At 42.3% G+C, this 24,795-nt stretch overlaps 1 protein-coding gene across 5 annotated transcripts; it reads right to left on the bottom strand.

The window, feature by feature from the left end:
* Nucleotides 1-23: 23 nt before the first annotated feature.
* On the bottom strand, nucleotides 24-24,197 carry add2 (adducin 2 (beta)). Of its 5 annotated transcripts, none has more exons than XM_030737174.1 (16): nucleotides 23,969-24,197; nucleotides 19,796-19,847; nucleotides 17,723-17,912; nucleotides 17,192-17,333; nucleotides 14,257-14,408; nucleotides 13,427-13,507; nucleotides 11,615-11,764; nucleotides 11,250-11,393; nucleotides 10,928-11,026; nucleotides 8,922-9,098; nucleotides 8,292-8,540; nucleotides 6,069-6,185; nucleotides 5,888-5,974; nucleotides 5,650-5,776; nucleotides 4,515-4,598; nucleotides 24-1,333 (listed from the first exon to the last, which is right to left on the bottom strand). In XM_030737174.1, the coding sequence occupies exons 3-16, from the start codon at nucleotides 17,867-17,869 to the stop codon at nucleotides 1,077-1,079; spliced, it is 2,013 nt and encodes a 670-aa protein (XP_030593034.1). In that variant the 5' UTR covers nucleotides 17,870-17,912; nucleotides 19,796-19,847; nucleotides 23,969-24,197; the 3' UTR covers nucleotides 24-1,076. The 5 variants fall into 5 exon arrangements, with proteins under 5 accessions (XP_030593034.1, XP_030593033.1, XP_030593032.1 ...); XM_030737173.1 differs by lacking the exon at nucleotides 23,969-24,197 and adding an exon at nucleotides 19,944-20,170; XM_030737172.1 differs by lacking the exon at nucleotides 19,796-19,847.
* Between the last annotated feature and the right edge of the window lie 598 nt (nucleotides 24,198-24,795).

Here is a 24,795-nt window from a genome sequence, read left to right as displayed (position 1 = left end):
CAGACAAAAACAAGATTCCCAGGTGATTTTTAAAACAAACTTGACCTTTAATGACTGATACATGGTAACCTTGCAACACTCACTTATACATCCTAATATAAAATAAATTAAGACCATGAGCAAACATCACACATCAGCGTCAGCTACTAGTTCAAACAGAAAGTCGTTACTGTTGAGAGGTATTCTGCACATTTAAAAAGAAAATGACAAAAGTGGAATGTTTAGTACCTCCTGTTACTGGATTTCAGACTGCATCGACAAGCAACAAATTCTTTACGCGTCATCCCTTTGGCTTTGATAAAAGCGTTCGCGGCGGCTTGTTGCGAGACATTATACTTTCTCCGCTTTCTTTTTCCTCGTTCGTCCCCGCTGCAACACCAAACCAGCGTTCAGCAGAGCACAATCAGTAGCTATCAGCATATTTCTACATGTACTGCACCTGTGCTCACATAGCATACCTGCAACATCTATCTGATACTTAGAACCAAATGGTGACTAGATGATGCCTGTGGTGATGAACAAATGCGTCGTGCTAAGAATGTCGATCTACATGTCGTAGTGCCTATACATGGATATGGAGTGCATAACTCATTAGGGATTTAATTTTCCGCTGTGTTGCGAAATTGTGGATTTAAAAAAAAAAAAAAAAAATCTGATCACAGTCGTAACCTCAGTTGTAGAAATGAAAAAGTCTGAATGCCTGTACAGTGGGGTGGAGTGATGGAGCGATAGCACAGCAGGTGAAAAATAAGACGTGATTAATACAGAAACTGTGTGTGTGATGAGAGGTGCGTCAAAATATCGTGTCGTATCCCACCTTGGTCAAATAGTATGTGAAAATAATCACCAGTGGTTTTTTTTTAAGCTTTCTTAAGATGAGTCACCACATATATCATATGTGAGTGGTACAGTAAAGTAATGTGAGTGTCATTTGAGTACACCGTGTCTGTGAATGACATCCTAAATGGCTCTTTGAATAGATCTGATGTGGTTAACTCCACCTGCTACTCTGTCACACACTAGGAAATATTTCACTGTAATATTTCACCGAGGTTTGGCGCGCGTCTCCGCGCGTCTCAGGTCTCTGCTTTCTCCTTCTGCTTCTTGCTCTTTTTGAGGAACGACGGCGGCTTGAACTTCTTTTTCTTCTTGGACGGGGACTTGGAGGGTGAACCCTCCGGGGTGCCGCCCTGCAGTTTGGCGGGCGGGGCGGCAGGTGGAGAGGAGGTGTCATTGGTTGAAAGAGCCTTCATCCCTTTCTCCAATTCCTCTGTTGTCTGCTTCTCCTCCTCGCCTCCATTCTGAATGGCCGGAGAGTCGGTCTTTGTCTCTTCTGCTCCAAGTGTTGGTTAAAAAAAACCAAAACAAAACAAAAGCAAAGAATATTCAGCAGTCAGATTAACACTGTAAAGTTGGGTGGAGCTGCAAAGCGACATGCTGCTGCTGCAGATGAACATGCTTGCTTAATGGGTTGTCTATGGTTTCTCTGTACTTACTAGTGAGACAAGACCAAAGCACCAGAAGTGTGCCCTATGAACGAGTGTGGAGTGACACAGAAAAGGACAGACAGACACAGAAGGAGAGAGTACAGCAGGTGCAACAGGTACAGAAACAAACGGATGTCACTACAAAAGGGCTGAAATGTGACAAATGTAGATCAAACTAGAACCAAGTCAGACATTTTGACTTTACTAATGACATTACAAAGTCTCCACTACATTCACTTTTAGCCATTTTTAGCCATGCAGGCTCACTGGCACAGCTGAGTGCGCCTTTACTGTTGCTTTAACTAACTGAGCTCGTAGTAATGCGTAGCTGAACCAGTGTTTTTGAATGTGGAGTCAAAATGTCTTTTATGGCAGAGAACCATTACACATATCAACAACAGCTGACAGACTGTGTTACTCCTTAAGGTGGCTAAGACCACCAAGGAGACCAATGCACTGAATGCACTGAACAGTTTTCAGTAGTTTCAATAAAAATGGTTAGAAGTGAGCTACGTCCATAACACTGGAAAATAATCTCATGACAAAATGCGAAATAGTCGCAAACATGCCTGATTTTTGTTTTTGAAGGAATTTCAACCAAATCTCTGGGTCTGAGATAGCTTGCATAATATATATACCATTACATTAGTGGATGCTCAGGATTCTTATATTAAAAATGGCCAAGGCGCTCAGGAAGTAATCTCCGCGAGCCACAAATGCTTCTCTAAACCCTCTGTGTCAGTTTTTTGTGCTCGTGGCTCTGTATGATGTCACTGAGAGCTAATATTCCTAATATGGTCATCTCAGGAACATACAGTGGTGTGAAAAAGTGTTTGCCCCCTGCCTCTTTTCCTGTTTTGTTGCATGTTTGTCACACTTAAGTGTTTCGGAACATCAAACCAATTTAAACAACAGTCAAGGACAACACAAGTAAACACAAAATGCAAGTTGTAAATGAAGGTGTTTATTAGTAAAGGTGAAATAAAATCCAAACCATCATGGCCCTGTGTGAAAAAGTGATTGCCCCCCTTGTTAAAACATACTATAACTGTGGTTTTTCACACCTGAGTTCAATTTCCCTAGCCACACCTAGGCCTGATTATTGCCACACCTGTTCCCAATCAAGACATCACTTAAATAGGAGCTGCCCGACACAGTAAGGTCCACCAGAAGATCCTTGAAAGCTACACATCATGCCGAGATCCAAAGAAATTCAGGAGCAATTGAGAAAGAAAGTAATTGAGATCTATCAGTCTGGAAAGGGTTATAAAGCCATTTCCAAAGCTTTGGGAATCCAGCAAACCACAGTGAGAGCCATTATCCACAAATGGCGAAGACATGGAACAGTGGTGAACCTTCCCAGGAGTGGCCGGCCGCCCAAAATTACCCCAAGGATGCAGCAACTACTCATCCAAGACGTCACAAAAGACCCCACAACAACATCCAAAGAACTGCAGGCCTCACTTGCCTCAGTTAAGGTCAGCGTTCATGCCTCCACCATCAGAAAAAGACTGAGCAAAAATGGCCTGCATGGCAGAGTTCCAAGAAGAAAACCACTGCTGAGCAAAAAGAACATTAAAGCTCATCTCAATTTTTCCAAAACGCATCTTGATGATCCCCAAGACTTTTGGGACAACATTCTGTGGACCGATGAGACAAAAGTGGAACTCTTTGGAAGGTGTGTGTCCCATTACATCTGGCGTAAAAGGAACACTGCATTTCAGAAAAAGAACATTATACCAACAGTAAAATATGGTGGTGGTAGTGTGATGGTCTGGGGCTGTTTTGCTGCGCCAGGACCTGGAAGACTTGCTGTGATAAATGGAACTATGAATTCTGCTGTCTACCAAGAGATCCTGAGGGAGAGTGTCAGACCATCTGTTCGTGTACTCAAGCTTAAACGTACTCGGGTTCTGCAGCAGGACAATGATCCTAAACACACCAGCAAGTCCACCACTGAATGGCTGAAGAAAAACAAAATGAAGACTTTGGAGTGGTCTAGCCAAAGTCCTGACCTGAATCCTATTGAGATGTTGTGCTATGACCTTAAAAAGGCCGTTCATGCTCGAAAACCCTCTAATGTAACTGAATTAGGACAATTCTGCAAAGATGAGTGGGCCAAAATTCCTCCAGAACGCTGTAAAAGCCTCATTGCAAGTTATCGCAAACGCTTGGTTGCAGTTGTTGCTGCTAAGGGTGGCCCAACCAATTATTAGGTTTAGGGGGCAATCACTTTTTCACACAGGACCATGATGGTTTGGATTTTTTTTCACCTTTACTAATAAACACCTTGATTTACAACTTGCATTTTGTGTTTACTTGTGTTGTCCTTGACTATTGTTTAAATTGGTTTGATGTTCCGAAACACTTAAGTGTGGCAAACATGCAAAAAAACAGGAAATGAGGCAGGGGGCAAACACTTTTTCACACCACTGTAGCTCAGAAGCTTTGCTCACACCTGCTGTTCAATCTTTCTGTTTGATTAGCATAAAGCTGGTTTAAAGCAAGAGGAGAGGGAGCTAAAACAGATTTTTTCAGACAGAGCATGAACTGGGCTGCACCGAGGCCCATTTACAAGCTAAAGCAAGTTTATTTTGAATCGACACCAATCAAACAAAGCCATTCTAGAAAAGACTTAAAAATACTGAGTTGGAACGGAGCCCAGTGGGTCCACTTTTTTGTAAGAAAGTGCCATCTGCTGGTGAACATACAGAAAAATTATGGAACTTTTTTTGGGGGATTAGCCAACTGTCTGTCACACTCATTAAAAGACAATAATCAACAGGCAATCTTTGTGTATGTACACAAAACTAAACATTTTGTGGCTCAAATGTGTGCTTTCAGTGCACAGAGTCAGTATCTGCTGCTTACGAGGAGGAACACAGCTGTCAGTTGGTATTTGAAGCGTGAGAGGACAGAAGCAGCGCGTCATCGGTCACACATGTAAGATCTGGAGCAAAGCTGCGAGTCTGATAAAGAGTGTGTAAGGCGAGCCAGGCAGATAGTCAGCACTCTGCCGAGCCTCACCTGAAAGAGGAGGGTGGCTGGGAGGAGGGCCTTTTGTGGGGGACGTAGTGGGGGAAGACTCCTTATCATTTGCCACTTCCTCCTCTACTTACACAAACACACACATGAACAAAAATAACAAAAGCAGTGAGGGACAGTGAGGGTACAGCTGTGCAGGAAATTAGTTTTGTTAAGGCAAAGAGAAGTGAACACAGGTTAGACCACAGTCACAGGTGAGTTTGCTTAAAGGTGCTGTGTGTAGCACGTTTGGGGTCACGTCAGGAACCTGCCAGATTGAATGTGGAGCTACCCACTGTGGCGAACCCCTTGGGAATGAGGGAGCAGTTGAAAGTAGCTTTTAAAAACCACTGATACAAACTTATGTGAATCTGGTCATTTGCTTTTTAAAATGTTACACACAACACCTATAAGGAGGTTAGAGTAAAGTGTGAAAGGCATTAACGGTGAAAGTGAGGCATTAGCATATTCAGCTGTTGTTGTTGCGCCATATTCCCAAAAGTACGCAGACACCTTTAATGGTGATAACAGTAAAAGATTTTTGGTCAATTTAGGAAGCTTAAGTAATAGAAAACGAATTGCTACACTTGAATTTAAACATACAAATAAAATGACATTTATTTTACTCCTCTGTTCCCTTTATCTCACGTTTTAGCACATTTAATCACTCATCTGTTTAATATTTTGCATAGGAAACATTTTCTATTTTCCTAAATTTCCAGTCCTGTATTTTATATATGTGAACATTAATGTGTAATAAATGTGTGTGAACGTGAGCTGAATTCAAAACTAAGCTAATGTGCTAAACAGCTAGATTACAGGTTGAGCTAGTTAACCAGCTGGAGTTAACCATCTTCAAAAAATGTATAATTTTGAGCTACGAGCAGCCGACCTCACTTATGCTCCTGTTATGTTATAACACATAACAGCCTTCCCCAAACAGTTGTTGCACTATATGAACACCTGTGGTTAATATGGAATGAGACCTTCAGCCATCACTTACAGGTGTTTATGTCTGCATACTTTTGTCCCTCTATTATTTAATGATATTCTACAGTAATATTGCTTTAAGGATACATTAGTTTGACAATCAGTGTTAGCTTATTAGACATGCTGTGTGCTAGAAGCTAAACAGTACCATTGGTCCCTCCATCCTGCTTCCTCTGCACTTCCTTGCGGTACTCCTCCAACTCCTGGTCTGTCAGCTGGTTGAAGGGGTTTGGAGGTTCGGGCTCTGGTGGGACTTTGGGTGGACTGACAGGGGACTGAAGTACAAGCAGAAGCACAAAATGACAGCTTTTAACTCTGAAGATTTAATGGAAGACCTGTAAAGAAGTGAGATGTTGGCACTCAGAGAGAGAGAGACTGAAATTTACTGGAGGGCTATCTTCTGTTATAACACTGGCGAGGACTTGAGACTGCGGTCCCGCTGTTTTCATGTCCTGACGATTCTGCTGTCGAATCTGAGGACAGAAAAGTGTCTCTGTAAACTATTTTGGTTTCATGTGAGTATGCCGAAGGGAACACGGAAACTGTGGGAAACACAAAAGGCGTTACCTTGTTTCGTGTCTCGATCACCTCTTGAGGATTGGTGAAAAGAGGCACAAACTGGTTTGGGTTCTCTATCTTGATGGCTGTGCTGCCAGATTGTGTCACCTCTTCTGTCTTCAACCACTATGGCGAAGAAAACCAAAACATAAATAAAAACCAGCGCAGCTGATTACCGAGAGTGAGGACGCCGTTTGCCTAATTCTGTTTTCACACGTTGTTCACATGTTGTTGATGATATTGTTTTTTTTTTTTTTTAAGGCACATGCTTAAAAAAGCATTTATTTTTTCAAAATATTTATACCCAATCTATGAAACGGACGGTATTTTGCCACTAGAGGGCAAACTCTGCACTGTCATAGTCATAAATGAGTTGGTGGGTTTCCCCCTGCAATGCAGAGAGCGAGCATTGCGGGAGGTGCTGAGGAGGAAAGAAACCACAGATGCACAGCCAAGCTCCTCCCTCTGATGTAAGGCAGCCATTCTCATATTGTTTTTATCTTTAAAGCACTCATCATTGCAGCTCTGCTTCATCTTTCCTCTGAAATATCTGGAAAAAGCAACAAAAGCATCGCCTCCATACGAATCACAGGAAAAAGCTCCTGAATTTGGAAGCAGAAATACCCTTGTGTAATATGATGTATATCGGAAAAGATATGTGTTCCTGTGTCCACCTCTGCTGTGGATCATCTTCCATGCCCTGCCCTCTAGCAGGCTTTCCTGTTGCTTAAAGGGAATCAATAAGCATTATGGGACTGCTGTGTGTAGCTGCTGGCCTCTGATTGGATAAGTAAAAAGATCTTTCTCACTGTGCTGAGGTGAAGCCTCGAGGGGGTTAACCAAACAGAGACGCCTCTTAGAGGGCAATGTAGATACTCACAGAACTAAAGTTATATCCAGTAACTACTATTACTCATCGCTCTACATTCAGGGCTCGGTAATTATTTTCTATCCCTCCACAATCGAACAGACACAATCCACCAAAATCGACATGAGCTAAGAAACATTTCACAGTATTTCGATCGCAGTGGCCACGAGCTATAGCACATGTTGTGTTGTACAGTTAGTAGAGAACATGAATGTTTTATATATAGCACATTTCATTATATGTAAACACAATGTGCTTAAAGCCAAGATAAAAACATAAAAAGGCCTTAAGGCAGAGAAAAGAGCAAAAAAATGAAAACCAAAGTCAGCTGTTAAGTGTGAGCCTATGAGAACAAAAAGGTTTTGAATCTGTTTTTGAATGTTTGCACAGATGTAACTGACCTCAGGTCAGCAGTAACTGAAAGCACCCTCAGCATACTTGGATCTAATTCTAGGAGCATTTAAAAGATCTGCACCTGATGACCTGAGAAGTCTGACTGGTTTGTAAACAGCGAGCAAGTCAGAGATGTACTAGTGGACAAAACCATTGAGAGCTTTGTGAACTAATAAAAGGATTTTAAATGTAATTCTATATTGCACTGGGAGCCAATGAAGTGATCTCAGTACTGGGGTGAAATGGTCAAATTTCCATGTACCTGTGAAGACTCTGACTCCTGCATTCTGAATGAACTGAAGTCGTCCTGCTGATGATTTGGATAATCCTGATAGTTATGAAAACATTTTCTGTCTCTTACTTTTTGCACCAACAGTGTTTCTGTCTTGTAACGATTCAGCTTTAAAAAGCTTTGAGACATCCAGCAATTAATGTCATCAATGCAGCTCATTAGTTTGTGAACAGAGGTTAGATCATCAGAGGAAAATGATAAGTACAACTGTGTGTCTGCATAAGAGTGGTAGAAATGTTATGATCCTTTATGATAGTACCAAGCAGGAGCATGTAAAGGTTAAAGAGTAATGGAACAAGGACAGACCCTTGATTGAATTTTTATTTCTGAAGATCTAAAACTGCTAACTGAAACATAAAACCTTCTACCCTTTAGATATGATCAGAGCCAACCAAGAACCTGACCTGCCAACTGAGTCATGAACCCTTTGAATTAAAATGTCATGATCAACAGTGTCAAAAGCAGCAGTGAGATCAAGTAGAACTAAAACTGAAACTCTTCAGGTCATTGATAACTTTAGTAAGAGCAGCTTCTGTGCTGATTGGATCTGAACCCTGACTGGTATTCTGTAAACACTTTTTTCAAAAATTTTGCTGAGGAATGAGAGATTAGAAATAGGTCTATAATTATTAATTGCCAATGAAGCTAAGTTATTATAGTAACTTATAATAAGCCTCACAGTGGTGCGCTGGTGTCCCGGACTGGCTTGCTCCTGGCTGACTTTCTGGTAGGTGTTAGGGGTGTTGAGCCATCGGGTCCTCTCCTGCTGCTGGCGCTGGGCGAAAGGGTGCTGCCTCAGTGCCGGGTGGACTCCATCGTCATCAAACTGGTGGAAGGCCGTGACGGTCGCTGGTACCTCCACCTCCCTCCGTGTTCGCGATCGTTCTAGAAGTACAGGGAAGCGGTAGGCGTAGCCAGTGCGGTAGCCCTGAAAAACAGCATAAGGAAGAAGCCCAAAGGTGCAGAAGGGTCTTAATACTAATAGGAATATCACATTTTAGTCTTTTTCTTTAAGAAACCTTGGCACATCCTTTTTCAGTGTACATCACTGCATGTAGATTGTTGGATTCATATTTATTTTCTCAGCAAAGTGGCAAATGCAGTATACAAGACAGACAATATAATATACAGCAACATGCAGGCAGGATTTACACCTACAGCAAATGCTAATGTTCAATAAAAATATATTCTGTGCTTTTTGTAACAAGATGAGTTTGTAATACCACATGTGAGGAGGGGTAAAAGAAGCTGCAGCCACACCGAGCTGATTATGAAACACAGGTTTTTGTTGAGTGTAATTCCTATTTACCAGGTTGTCCAGAGTTCTCATGAGGGCTTCAAACTCGTGCTCCCCAATGCGGCTCTTATGCAGAGGTCCGAAGGTGGAGCCAGCCCAGCCGACAGTGCCAGCTGGAGTGGGTTTGTGGATGGTACGGTCCAGCATAATAAGGTTCTGTTCTCCACCAGCACAACACAATGCTGACACCTGATGGTAAAAAAAAAAAGAAAAGGCACACAGATTTGATTTCACTGCAGTGTCTGTGCAGCTCTTCATATCATAGAAAAGAGCAACAATTTGTGTTTCTAGCAAAGTTCTGCTCCACACATGCACATACACTATATTGCAAAAAACTATATTTGCTCATCTGCCTTCACGTGTATATGAACTTGATTGACGTTCCATTCTTAATCTATACAATGTTGGACCAACCTTTGCAGCTATAACAGCTTCAACTCTTATGGGAAGGCTTTCCACAATGTTTAGGAGTGTTTATGGGAATTTTTGACCATCCTTCCAGAAGCGCATTTGTGAGGTCAGACACTGATGTTGGAGGAGAAGACCTGGCTTACAGTCTCCACTCTAATTCATCCCAAAGGTGTTCTGTCAGGTTGAGGACTCTGTGCAGGCCAGTCAAGTTCTTCCAGACCAAACTCACTCATCCATGTCTTTATGGACCTCCTTTGTGCACTGGTGTGCAGTCATGTTGGAACGGGAAGGGGCCATCCCCAAACTGTTCCCACAAAGTTGGGAGCATGAAATTATCCAAAATGTCTTGGTATGCTAAAACATTAAGAGTTCCTTTCACTGGAACCAAGGAGCTGAGCCCAACTCCTGAAAAACAACCCCACACTATAATCCCCCCCTCCACCAAACTTTACACTTGGCACAATGCAGTCTCCTGGCAACCGCCAAACCCAGACTCATCCATCAGATCGCCAGATGGGGAAGTGTGATTCATCACTCCAGAGAACACATCTCCACTGCTCTAGAGTCCAGTGGTGGTGTGCATTACAACACTGAATCCGATGCTTTGCTTTGCACTTGGTGATGTAAGGCTTGGATGCAGCTGTTCAGCCATGGAAACCCATTCCATGAAGCTCTCTACGCACTGTTCTTGAGCTAATCTGAAGCTCACATGAAGTTTGGAGGTCTGCAGCGATTAACTCTGCAGAAAGATGGTGACCACTGTGCACTGTCCCCCTTAGCATGGAAGTGATTGGAACACCTGAATTCAGTGGATAAGTGAGTGAATACTTTTGGCAATATAGTCTACATCAAATTAATCTCTCTGGTTAAAAAAAAAATGCAACCATGCAACTCTGAACTGTTGCTGTGCCAAGCAAAGCACAAGCGCATCAAAGCATGCACCTCAGGAGCCCTTGTGGGCTCTTTGACGGCTGGCTATGGCAACTGCCTGCACAGCTAACAAAAACAGACATCCAGCAGGCAGGGAAGGTAAAACAGAGGCCAAAATCAAGACCAGAGGAAGAAAATTCTTTCTTAGGATTTTGTCTGCATGCAAGTACCAATATACAAGCAACACTGTGTGTAGCTTATTGTAGGCCAATGTAAACAACTTGGGTTTGTTTTGTGTTCCTCACAACAGAACAGAACACAACAGATCTATTAAGGTAAGGAGTACAGAAACCAGTGAGTGACGCCAGGGTGGCTACACCCAACATTTTTTATAAAGTCTGTGGTTTGCATTTAATCAAGCACAGCAGCCTTTTACATCAGCTCCTTTTACCAAGCAAGGAAAAGCAGGCTGATGACCTTATAGTCACATACAATATCTGCTTCCCTTCAGGCCACTGCTGCTCCTGTAGGATTACTGCAGAGTCGCTTTGGCACATGCCAACACACCTGTAGTGTTTTATACTGCAGTGCAGAGCTACTGGCTGAATTTCATCTGCATTACCTACACATGCTACAGTATTTCATTTTCCCACTCACACAGAGCCACACTCTCAGTAGAAGCACTCTGTCTTCAGTGTGTCAGCTTCTTGTCAGTACAGTGTGCTTGTGTGTGTTACCTGAATCTGGCAGGCAGCCTGGATGTGGTAGATGGTGTAGAAGGCCTCCTCCACTGACTCCCCGAGAGCCACAATGCCATGATTTCTCAGCACCAGAACCTGAAAGGTATCATAAAATACAAATATTACTACAGGAATAAAATCACCTCAGCTGGGAGAGCAGCTCCAGCTCCAGTAATTAATTCAGTCTACTGCCACATCACCTTAAGTCTTCTCTCCACTCACTCTGAAACCCATGTGGGAGGCAGAGGGCCAACAGCTGCTGAACTGAGCAAAGATATGTGGGTTTTACATTCAGTGTGGTCTCATTTAGTCTGCTCACCTTACAGGTAGGTCCTAAGCTCTTCTGTAGCTCCACTCTGTCCTCCTCCTCCTCCATAACACCATTATAGTCATAATAGGCCACATCCCCAACCAGCAGGGCCTCATGCGATAATGGCAGGAGGCCACACTTCATAGCTGAAACCTAGAGACGGTTAAAGGTTATGAAACAGACTCAAGTCACAGTGTGCTTAAAAAAATCAATCAATGCATGGGTGTTACCAGAGTTCAGAGCAAGATGACTAGAATTGCTGCATATACAAAGCATACATTGATTTAAAATGATAGATTTAAAAGATGTTAAGGGATGAACAGAGTAAAATCCTGCTGTTTTGTATCTCCACATGTCTCCTTAAGCTGACTCACTGCTGCTGTAGCTGGTGTGTGGAGGTGAAACAGACAGCGAACATCTGGCCTGGCCGAGTAGATGGCAGAGTGCAGGCTGAACTTTTCAGTGTCCACTCCTAGGCTGGTGCTCCCCTTCTCCACCACTTCACCCAGGATATTCACCTTTACCTGTAAAAGTGCAGAGCACCACCAAGATGTGTTTGTAACAAAAGTCACATTTAGCAGTAAGGCTTCCTATTAAAGATCATTATTTAACAGGAATAACAAAATATAACACAAATGGCCACAAATGTCATAAATACAGCTCTAGGTGACTGAATGATGTGCACTACTTCAATAAGGCAAGGCTTAAATAGAGGCTGTGGAGGTATCAATGCTTAGTGGAGGAGGAGGAAGAGTTATTTTCTTGCGGCTTTATCAGCAGATGAGTCACGACTGAGCCACAGCCTCATCTACAAGCTCAGGCTGCTGTGAAAGAGTTGGCCTTTTTGTCACAAGGCACACCTTTCCAGATGAGCTGACTAAGTAATCATAAAAATCAATCAAATCCTGGCCAGCTCCTAAAGCACATTTCCCCCTGTAGGGATGTGATGCATAAATGGTTTGGATTTGTATAGACTTATATTTAATGGTAGGTTCAGATAATCTGCATATTATCTGTATAAACAATACATGTGGCAGCACAGTGGCATGGTGGTTAGCACTACCGCCTCACAGCTACAATAACATCTAGAAGGTCCAGGTTTGATTCCACCTTGGCCCGGACCTCTCTTTCTGTGTGGAGTTTGCACGTTCTCCCCGTGTCTGCGTGGGTTTCCTCCGGGTACTCCGGTTTTCTCCCACAGTCCAAAGATATGCACTTACTGGGGTTAGGTTAATTGGTCACTCTAAATTGCCCGTGGATGTGAGTGTGAATGGTTTTCTGTGTTTGCCCTGCAACAGGCTGGGACAAGGCTCCAGCCCCGCCGCAACCCTGAAAAGGATAAGTGAATGGATGGATGGACAACACATGTTTATAATCTAAAGATTGCATTTAAAAACTTTATCTTCTGACTTTGTCAGATTTTGGATGACAAATGCTGACTGGATTTAGCTGACAGAACAGGAAGAAAGAGCAGACAAGATAAGACAGGAAAAGAGCTGATGGGGAGGTGAAGAAGAAGACATTATCAGATAAGACACAGAGTTTGTCACAGTACAAATCTGTCAGAGACCCTGTCACACAGTAGAAGCAGAAGCTCCAAGAGCAGCTGTTTGTTCACCACACTATCGATGGAACACACTGGCTTCACATACAATCTAAACTGTGCCTGTTTTGGGTTTGTTTTGTTTAACATGAAAGACTGTTCTGTGATAATGAAGTTTTATTCAATTTGATTTCTGATTGTTGTAAAGGCAGCCTACAAGAATCGAATATCTCACATCTCCCAGATTTCCGGGATGACCATATTTTTATTACCATAGTATTTTTTGGTGTTTTAACATTATGACATTTGATGATCTTATTAGGGAGGAAAAGTGTCTCCGAGGAGCATTTACTGAAAATCTACGGCCATTAAGAATGACTAGGTATATGTTTATTCATTAAGAAATATTTTAGTTGGTTTTCCACACAAAACTATTTGATGAGTGAATTGCATGACTGAGAAAGTGTTACACACATCACTCACTATTTTAGTGTAATTTTAAAGAGTAAATGATTAAGAAAATCAGTTGGACAAGCACTGCAGCAATGATTAATTATATAACAAATGAATTAAAATCAGAAGTTGCATTGCATCAATAACAATGGTGCCAAAAGAACCCAATCACATGTTGCTGCTGACTCACCAGACTGGATCCAGTCACCTCACTGTAGGCCAGACCATCTGGAAGCACAAGGAAGTGCTCCTGTTCTTTACTCACACGCAGCTGTCAGAAGGGGAGAGCGATATAACATTACGCTATTGTGTCTTATACATTAACTGCATATAAAAGATGGACATAACCTGCTTCCTCTCTAATGGCCACCAGGAGGCAACTCCTCTGGTTGCAAAAAAAATCTCAGTACTCATACGATTGTGATCTGAATCACCACTTTCAAGTCTTTTTGAATACAATTTTATTGTAATTAACTTTATTTTGTAATTTATGGTCCCCATAAGAGTCCAGAAGAACTCATGCAGAAGAAGATGGCAAAAGTGCTCAGCTTTAGGCTTCACAAAAAAGACTCTGTTAAGGAGTAGCTAACCATCCTTTGAATACAGTCTATGATTTTTATTGGCAGGTCAAAAATGAAGAAACTGCAGCACAGAAATGCAGAAATGCAATTATATCATCTCCATCACACATAGCAGGTAAATTCCACTTTGCTCTGTGGTCATCCTGCAAGTTCATATGTCCTGTTTCCTTCATCCTTCACTTGCACTTAATCACACAGATAATATCTTCTAGAGATAATTGCTTTTCCTCTATTCATATCTGAAACTAGCCTACAGTGCATTAATGCTGCTGTCAAATCAATCAGTGACTTATGAGAAGTATATCTACAACTTCATCAGTTAATGAGCCTGTTGAGCTGACCAGAAGGCTGTGTACAAGCATATGCTTCTATTAATGCTTCTAAAAGACATATATAAGATAAAGTGAAGAATGTAATGTGAGAAGGCAGCAGAACTAACTGTAAGACAGGTGCGGCTGATCTGGGCCCAGCCAAAGAGGTCAAACAGGCGATGGGTGCTGGCCAGCTTGCAACGCATCAACCTCTCCCCTTTCACCATGCTGCCGGGCTCCCAGCCATGCAGGTCATTGATGGGTGTCACCATCATCATGTCTGTGCAAGAGGGAGGAAGAGAGGAAAGCAGACAGAGTGCAGTGAAGCTCATGGTCTGCACACAGAAACTGTAAGCATTTCAACAAACCATCATCACAACGTTGATAGATAACATCTTGTTTAGACCTTTTCTTTAAAGTCAACCTATAATACTTTTGCCTATTTTCTGTCATATACCCAACCAAAATCATGCTGCACAGCTGAAAACCATTGTACTAATAAGTGAGCAGAAAAGGGAACATGGCACTCAAGCATCAGCAGTTTATTTACAGGCTTAAAATGGCCAGAAAGAACAAACTTTCTTTAGAGACCCATCAGTCTGTTGTTGTGTTAAGAAAGGAAGGACATCCAACGTGAGGAACAGCAAGGAGACTTAAAATCTCTTTCCATGCTATCATCTACTCCCTTAGTTCAAGTTTGAGGTCTTTGGATCAAACAGAAGAACATTTGTTAGACGCAGAACAAATGTGGAGGCCGCGTGACGGTCAGGGGTTTTTTTGGGGGTGGTAAAATAATAGATTTGTTTGCATGGAAGGAACTACCTTCAAAGATTTTGCAACACCATGCTGTACCCTGTACACAGGACTTTACTGGGGCCAGTTTCATCCAACAGGATGATGACCAAAAACACACCTCCAAAATGTGTCAGCAATATTTAAAGAATAAGCAGACAGCCAGATTTCTGACTGTAATGGAGTGGCCAGCACTGTCTCTGACTTTGAACCCTATTGAGCTGTTGAGAGATCAGCTTGATCATGTGGTACATCAAGCCAATCTTGTGGGAGATGCTCCAGGAAACGCATCAGATTAGTTTGAGAAACTGACCGCTAGAATGCCTGAGGTCTGCCAGGCTGTGACTACTAAAAAGGTTTTGGGTTTTTTGTTTTTTTTTTGGATGAAGGCAAAGTTTGAAGAACGTTTTATTTCCATTAAAATTATTTCTATCTCTGACACTGTCAGCATGTGCTGTTTATTTGCTATATTTCCTATTCAGACTAATTTCATGTGTGTTTCCATGGAAAACAAGAGGATTTTCAAGTGAGCCTAAACTTCTGAGCGGTAGTGCATATTCTGTTACAATTGTGGATGCTCATATTAAGCACGGGCAAAGTTTCTAATAATGAGGTCAGTGTATGTACAAGTAATCCCTGTGAGCTGAAAGCTCAGGCTTCAGGCTGCTTTTTCTGCTCTTGGATCTGTAAGAAGTCATAGAGAGGGAATGTTTTCTTCAGTAACACATTTGTTGGCAGATACTACTGTGGTGCTTATATCTGTGGTATTGATGCCATTTTGATTAAATATCCAACAGTATACTGAGCTAATAGTTAATCAAAGTAGCTCAGAATGAAAAATAATTACCGTCTAAATGTAAACAGGTAGTAACAGTAACCTTCCACCTTTATGTCTGGCAAATTTCTTTCTGAAAAGTGTCCAGTAAAACGAAACCGCTTCAGCCACATCAAAATGTCAGCAGTAAATCCTTCAAAGTTTCAGTAGTTGTGAGGTGGGGCCTTCATGGTTTGGCCTTCTTTTTCCAGAAAATCCCACAAAAATCTGAAATTCAGATGCAAAGTCAATACTTTGAACTCTTTGTCATGCTCCTTAACTCTTTCCCCCTTGTACTTCTACTGGGGCCAGTCCTTGTTTCTCTTTTCTGAACTGAGTGGTTTTTGTCATATTTCAGAGCTGCTTCCAGAACAAAGTGACTGGGTGTGCATCAGATGTGTGTGAGGGTGATCAGCTTACTAAGGTCACCCTTGGAAAAATCTGGAAGCTGTTCTAATGGTCGTTAAGCCAGCCTTTACTGAGGTGTCAACACTCATCATTAAGGGTACAGGGGAGGGCGTCTTTATGGGGAAAGAGTCAAACCACACGCATATATTTTTTCTACTGTTGCATTATCGAGCTGAAAAAGGCAGTCATCATCAGGAATGCAGCTGCCTTGAAGTGGTGTTTGTCAGTGTTTAGGTCAGATGTAAATGGCAAAGTAATAGCCACATGAATGACAAGGCTTTACCAGCAAAACATTGCCCAGAGCATCACACTGCCTCCACCTGCTTCCCACAGCGCATCCTGCTTCTACCTCTTCCCAAGATCAGTGACCACATGATATGAAAGAAATATGATTCAGCAGACCAGGTCACCTTCTTCCAATGGTTCATTTCAGGTGCTTTTAAGTCTGGACACCGGTACGTATGAGCATTCTGAGTCGTCTGTGTTCCCTCATACAAGCAGGATGCTTTGTTGATGCCTTTCAGTCATAACTACCATTAAGGTTTTCACTCTCCACACACATCAGGCTTCTTTTGGTAGGTACTAATCACTGTTTACCCTACAAGAGCAGCCTAATATATCCCACCACTCAAGTGTCGCTGTAACACGGCAATCCATGTCATTCACTTCACCCAGAAGTGGTTTTAATGTTGTGTACATGAGGTTAGCAAAGTAACAGTGGAATTCTGGCATTTTTATAATTAGATTCAGTGTCTTTGGACTGCAGTTTGCTCCCACAGTCCAAAGCCATGCAGTTAGTGAGGTTAGGTTAATTGGTGACTCTAAATTGGCCATAGGTGTGAATGTGAGTGTGAATGGTTATCTGTCTCTTTGTGTTAGCCCTGAGACAGACTGGCAACCTGTCCAGGGTGTACCCTGCCACTCAGAGCTGGGATAGGCTCCAGCCCTCCCACAACCCTGAACTGGGTTAGCGGCAGAAAATGTATGTATGTATTCATGGATGGATGGATGGATGGATTACCATTTAATATATATTCTGGAACACATACTTGAGGGGGAGACGGGCAGGGAGGCCGGAGAGCCATGTGAGGCCATGAAATCAGCCAGCTGCCTCAATGCCCATAGGTTGGATGAGCTGCCACCCTTCTTCATCTGTTCCTGGATCAGCACATCCAGCTCCTCTCTGAATGACTGCGCAAACACAGATCATAAATGATTATATTTAGAACAGTTTAAAATAGGGTCTAACTGCAACAAATTCACAGGGGCTTTAAGCACATACACCAATTAACAAACACTTCTCCATTACATGGGTCAGGATGGGTGAAAATATTTAACGAGTCACCCTTATCCCATCCCTTCTATCACTTCATAGTCAACAGCTGCAGTGCTGCCCTCACATATGCAGGAGCACACACAATCATTCACTCAGCATGGAGGTCCAGCACTGACTGTAACCCGAGCTGTCAAATGGCATTTGAGAACAGATTTATTCTACTGTGAGGAGATAATCGCACCCAGAGAGGACAGAGAGAAAAAGAATGAGGGAAAAGACAAGCAGAGACAAGCAGCCGTCTCACCGGACTCTGAAGGAGGCTGGAGATGCGTTTCTTTTGTTGTGGTCCAATGCTGGGGGTGGAGTGCTGGGGAGACTGGAGGCCCTCGGGGACTCCATCACTGGGACTGCGCTGCACCGGGGTGCCCTTTGGGGTGGGAGACTTGCTCATCTTTTACTGTTTTGCAGTGGGTGTCTTACAACCAGGCATGGATCTGTAAAGAAAAAAAATACAGTAAACAAATAGCATTACAAAGGTTCTATGCAGCGCACTTTTTAAGCACGCACCAGCCGTAGTATTGCTGCAGACCTGAGTAACATGGAAATTATCATTCTGCAGCGGTACCTGCAGAGAGCATCTGTTGTCAGATGGGGGCAGTGTCAAAAATATGTGCACACAAACGGGCTGTAGGCTACTCTTGTTTGTGCTGTTGTTGGTCTGTCAGGAAGCCAGAGAGAAGAGTAAGTTTGTAACATACCAAGAACTGAAGTGAAACCAGGTGTCTGTGCTTCTCAGATTGTCTTTTTTATTTATTTTTTTATCTCTGATATTTTTTCACTTCTCATCATTCCTGCTGAACTCTGCCTCCCTGCTCTGGCCCACCTGTCAACCAGTCAGCGTTCAACCGACGCACAGCATCATCCACTTTGAGCAACATGCAGTTAGGATTTTGTGTAGGAGCATGTTTGCAGTGGCTGAAAACCCCTCAGAATACCTCCACAAACAGGCACAATTGCAGTACCATAAATTAAGCATAAATGTTTGCATAAAAAGTTCTCATATTTTGGTAAAAGCTATCACCAGTGTTTCCCTTTGGGTGACTGATGCCTGCACCACACTGCGTGTAGAGAGAAACGCACATTCATGCACACACACACACACATTTGTTTAGCCATCATTGTTGACACTTATTGACACTGATGCACAGCCAGCCAAATATCATAACCCTAAATTTAACCATCACAAGTTAGTGTGAAACCATTACCCCAAATCCTTTCTGTTTTCAAAAGAATAACTTTTACAGACTCAGTTTAATAATTTCCTGTTTTATTGTGAAACCTGCTTTTTGTTTTACTAGTTCTGCTCGATTCCTTTGCTCGGTTTTCTTGTCAATTTTCAGCCACACCTCTTTCCCATCAGCTTATTACACACCCAGCATATACACAGTCATGCTTCTCTTGTATCCCTGACAGAGTACCTCAGCATTTCAAGCTTTCCCACATGTTGGACTGTTTTTTGGATTCTGCCTCTTGTCTGCACTTTTCTCAGTTTTCTGACACGTGAAGCATAATTTTAATTTATGGCTTTAAAAATGTTGGTAGCAATATATCAGGATCTACTTATTAGTCTGTTAGTTAGATCATCATCTGATGTTAGGGCTAAAATCAGTGTTAGGATTACCTCCCCTGTAAATGATCCCACTCCCCATAAATGTTTGAGAGCATCTGGTGTGAAATCACATCAAAAGGTAACACAACAGTTTATACAAAAATATTTATGCTTGAAATTAGTGGGGTTCTTTTCCACTTAAGTGTAATTAAATTTAAGAGTATTCTAACGGCAGTCTGGGACAGACCACTGAGCATCCAGACTTTCCAACCAGGCGTGGCTGGATAGGTATGCTTGCAAAAGTCATTATGTTTCACCTAATCGTTCAGACACTCAAACTAAGGTATCATGAAGCCAGGACTTATTCAGAGTTTGGACTCTTAAACTCAAGTTAAGATTGGAAGTATGAACATAACATCCTGAATTTAGCTTAAAAGCAGTCAGAAGTCACATCAAAACATTGTGATTTTTTTTTTTTTTACATAATGTACCAACTTCTGGCAAATGGTCTGGTCCTTCCTTACAGCATGAGTGCCGCTCTGTTGTGCAGCTTTTTAAAAAATTTTTTATTTAAATCCATCACTTCCTGTTCACACCACTTCCAAATACACCACAAGAAGTCTGTGAAATTAAATTTCGTAACCTATTCCAATTATTCTATCCATATTGTTCTAAAGCAGCAGCCATAATCCTTCTCAGCTTAAAAAGACACCCCGTCACAGCTTATCCAAAAAAAAATTTAAGTAAATATGCAAATGAGAGACAAACCTTCCAAAACGTATGCACGTCAGAGCTCTACTCACACCGGCCCAGAGAAACTCTGAAGAGATCAAGCAGACATGATCAAATATTAAAGTACAACTGTCTCTTCATTCAACACGATCACTTAAGTACAATTCAATTCAGCTCTAAATACCTCTGTATCTTCCAGTGTCCTGCTTCCAAGTAGATAAATAAACAGCGAGCTGGCCTGCGCATTAAGCCTCGGTGTCCTTGTGTGTTCAAATGGCAGCATTAAGAGGAAAAACCTGCCCTCACATTAAGGATGCTATATTCCTCGGGGCCCTGGCAAGAGCTATAGAAAATGCAGCATTAGCAGTAAGAGCTCACATGCAGAACCACTAAGAGGAAGTTAGCATGTGATGCAGCTCGGTAATTGGAGAAAGAGTAAGGAGTTACCGTAAGGATCTTCAGAAAAGAGCTGACCACTCCCTCGCTGAAACACACTCACTCACTCCAACACACACACAGACACACTCTGCTGCAAAGAGCAGATAAGGTCCCACGCACACACCACACCCTCCCTCCAATGCTACCACTCACTAACTGACTTCATTACTTACTTACTTGATTAGGTGCATTACTGCAACGCCGCTATTTGTGTAACCTTAGCTGAGATGCACTCCCGGCCTCCAAAGGTATGAGAGAAAAGTGGCAGCAGATCCATGTGCATTACTGACTCTCACTGCAGCAGATGACTAAACCTTTAATGGAGTTTCTGAATAAACTGTGCACTTATCCCAACATCAGCTGTGCAAAAACATCAGCAAGTCCATAAAGAATTAAGCCCCCCACACGCGAGCATTATAATATATGCAAACTACACAACTATCTTGAATCTACAGTGATTCCTATTCAGATAGATGGGCTGGCTGTAATGCTTGTGCCCCCCGCTTTTCACTAACACTTTAACATGTAACATTTAGATGCATTTGTATGGGTGTCGCTTATTTTAAGCAGCAGCTCTCTCTATTTTTCTAACAGGATGGTGTGTGTGCGTGTGTGTGTGCTTCTCTCTCTCAAGGGGCAGAGGAGGCCCAGCTGCTGACAGGCACCAGACAGAAAGCTGCTCTCTCCAGGGAGGATACTAATGACTAAGAGGGAGACATGGACTTCTGGTTGCTGGCCTGCCATCACTGCCTCCTCATCCTATCATTAGTCTCCCTGTGATGGCTGACCATGCTGCATCATCACCTCCCTTTTGTTTCATAAAACCTCAGGAAGACTTCACCCTCTCCTCATCTACAGCTGAATTATTACTTTCTAACCAACATTCAAAAATTTGATACTCATTTCACTTTTTTAAGGATTTTTATTTAATGTTCATTCTTAAAATCAAATCCCAGAAACGAAACGACACATTCTTCTCTGTTTTAAAGACACGGAGGCTCATTATAGTCACATTTGAGGGTTAGATTTCAAGCAGCCAAAGAAAACATGCAGCGGTTTTAAGTCGTTGTGTCTGAGCATTCACAGCGAGGAGCGCGGAAGCAGACAGCACCGAATCAATTAGAACTGCTGGATCCATTTTCTTTGGCTCCCCCTCACATTTGGTCCATGTAATAATACCTTTTCAGTAAATCCAAACCAAAACGCTTATGAATCATAATAGATGTTCTCTGAGTTTTTACATCACACACTGTATTCGACTTTCATAGCTGCTGTTAATTCCTCTTTTATAATCGGCTGTAAACTTGTTCATATGTCACAGTTAGTTTGTGTGAGAGTGGATAGCAATGTCCTCATAATAATAATCTATAATAATCTACAGTCTACAATCACAAAACAGAACAGCACTGCAGGTAAGCCCACACCAAACTATATTATTATGGTGTATTTATATTACTAAAATGGACCCATTAATTTTAAACATTGGACAGACGAGTGTCTTGCAGAAATGCAGCACACGTTAAATTTAAAGTGCATCAATGCAAGATTGATGTAGCGGTGTAATAAGTTTTGCAAACTCTCTACAGGAGGACAGTTAAGCCTCCACAGCCTCTAATGGGAAATTTGGCTCTAACTTGACTAACTAACAATATCAACACAGAAAGCACTTTAGCACAAATGAAACCAGCAGCTTAAGACAGACACAAGTAATGGAGTGAGCTCTTTCTCATTAACTACAGTTATTACTGAATATTCCTTGTGTAGAGTGATAATGCAAGAATTGCAAGGCTAGCACATGTGCAAATAATCCCTTCAGACTGCTCTAAACAGTCTGAGTTTTTTTTTTTTTTTTTTTAAACTTTTGACTCTGCATGATGTCATAAAGGGCAGGTATCCCAAATCTGGTCATCTGAGGCAAACAGCTCTGGCTGTGAGCCTCACCCACTCGTCGTTTAAACCTTCTGTTTACGGGCAGCAGTCAATCAGAAGAAAGTTATCCTAAAGGGAGGAGGAAGGGAAGTAAAATGAGTTACAGGCTAAATAATGATTATTTTGAACTGCATCTTGCAAAGCGACTCTGAGCGAGTCTAAGAATAAAAATATGAAGCTGGACTTGAACATGACAGGTTCTCTTTAAGCTGCTTTAGTTTAAATCAAATAACAAAATTCCCCTGTGCCCAGTATCAGCCCAAAATAGGCTCCATTCCCCAATATCGATGATTTTTTTCAATTTTGGTAATTATTAAGTAAAAAAAAAAACAACAACCACCAACACAGAATACCCACATAAATACATGCTGAAAACAAATGATTGAATTAAACAGAAAAAAGAAAAGTTACTGACTTATTACACCTACCCTTTTCCAATCTCCAATTCCCTCTGCCTCCTATCCAATCTCATTGCACATCCTGTATAATGACAATAAAGGCATTCTATTCTGTTCTATTCTTTTTTACAAAGCATATTCTAAATAGCTATCCTTCTAAATCTGGATTTCAAGAACATATAAATAAACAAAAAAAACTAAATCTAATGTTTCATAAATAATCATAATCATACTTCAGCTTTATATTTGTTTACCACATGTTTCTTTTTAACATTTTATAAATGTACACACAATCGTAAATCCTCATCACAACTATTTCACAGCTATTTTCTTAGACCTGACCCTGCTTTAAGAAAAATACCTTTGCCTCTGAATTCAAACAATCTCCAAATACAGTTTGGAGACAGATTATTTTGTGCTTTGTAAGATTTTAAGGCAGACTGGTTCAATAACCATAAAAGCATCAGATGGATGGATGCAAAGCAAGATATCCAATAAATGCTGTGATTTGTCTCAGACAAGGCCACAATCAATGTGTAATCCCTGTTTCTACAGCTATATCATTTCTCTAGTATCACTACTCTGACCACTGTGTGCTCTACCCCACAGTTACGGCCTGCCATTGTGCTGGGGGGAGATAAAAAAAAAAAAAAAACCCAAAAACAGATGTGTCACATGGGGAAGGGGGGGGGGGGGGGGGGGCAGGAGCAATTGATCCCGTGAACAACACAGGACACAGGAATGTAAATCTACAGCCTTACATTTCAACATTAACGTACAAAACTGTTTTATGAGCTCTTTAGCATCCTCCATTCTTCCACCCACAAACGGCGCGCGCTCTGCATGGCTGCCTAGCAACATCCGCACGCACTGCAGCATCAGCACCAGCAGCGCGGAGGATCCAGTAATGGCCTCCTGCAAAAGGCAGAGAGCAGCGACGACAGTACAACACTACACGAGTCCCCTCAGCGGGGACAAACGAGCAAAGGCACATTTAGACCCAACCATCAAATTCGGCATAATGAACCCCGGCGCGGTCCCAGCACTGTTAGAGCGGGGAAAATCTACCGTAGGTAAAGCAACAAATAAAAGCAGCCAGGAATCGGTGAGAGGGGCTGCCATCACAGACTTGCAGTCTCACTCTGTTAATGGACAGCCCACACACACACACGAGCCTCTGTCGGCAGAGAACAGTTTAAAAGGGTGAGAATGTGCGCGAAAGCTTCATTCAGTGTGGGCCTCTTTATTTGTATTCGTCTGCAGAAAGAGAGCGGGACGCACCGTATGTCCGACAACACGACAGCTTAAGCATGAAGTAGCACAGTCAGACATCAGTGAAATGCGCACACACTTCTCACGCACGCGTCAGGGAGGACCCTGTACTACGCCCAGTCTTTTCACCGTTGTTAACTTAACGTAAATATCAGCAGTGTGGGCTACTCACCTCAGCGCATCCTCAGGAGCGTGTCTGCTGAGTGGGTGCGGCACACCCACAGCCGTCCTTAGAAAAAAAGAGTTAATTGCAGCAAATCTGTGTGCACCGGCTCCTTTGTCAGACTGATTCAGGGCCTCGGCTGATACCAAGTCAACGGCCCCTGGTGTTTTTTTCATCGCTCAGTGCGCCAGGACCAGCCCACTGCCACGCCTGTGCACAGTCTAGCACCCCAAACACTCCCAGTCAGTTCGCTACAGCGGGAATCCTGCCTGAGTGCAAGGGTTATTGTGCTTGTAAAGCCTTCTGACGCACAGTCCTGGTGGATTTTTTTTTTTTAAACGCTGTCTCCTTGTTTAGCTGTTCGGGCCCAGTTCAAGTGAAGAACATATTTCACATCAAACAGGCGCCACCTCCTGTCTGGACAGGGAAGAACCCGAGAAACTGGAATATGCAGATTTGGGGTATTTGGAAATGATTTTGTCAGATTAGACTTGAATTAGCACCACGGTGGCGCAGTAGTTAGCACTGCTGCCTCACAATTAGAATACCATTTGGGAGGCCCAGGCCCCTCCCCTTCTCTCTGTATGGAGTTTAATCAGAGAAGTTCGTGGACAATGCTCATTGACTATTTCAAAGTTTTTACAAAAAGTAAGAATGTTTATATAGCTGTCAATAATATGGAGAGATCCTGGCCTATAAGATGGTGTAAAAATCCTACATCAACTTTGTGTTGTTTTGTTCTTTCACAAGGACGACCTCCAGTGGTGTGGCAAACCTTTTTTTTTTTTTTTTTAAATTTCATTACCCCCATTAACATACATGCCTGTAGCTGAAGG

The sequence above is a fragment of the Archocentrus centrarchus genome, chromosome 9, assembly GCF_007364275.1.
Source record: "Archocentrus centrarchus isolate MPI-CPG fArcCen1 chromosome 9, fArcCen1, whole genome shotgun sequence".
In the NCBI taxonomy this organism is placed as follows: Eukaryota; Metazoa; Chordata; class Actinopteri; order Cichliformes; family Cichlidae; genus Archocentrus; species Archocentrus centrarchus.
Note: the sequence above shows the minus strand (reverse complement) of the source record. Positions and strands in the feature narration are given on the sequence as shown.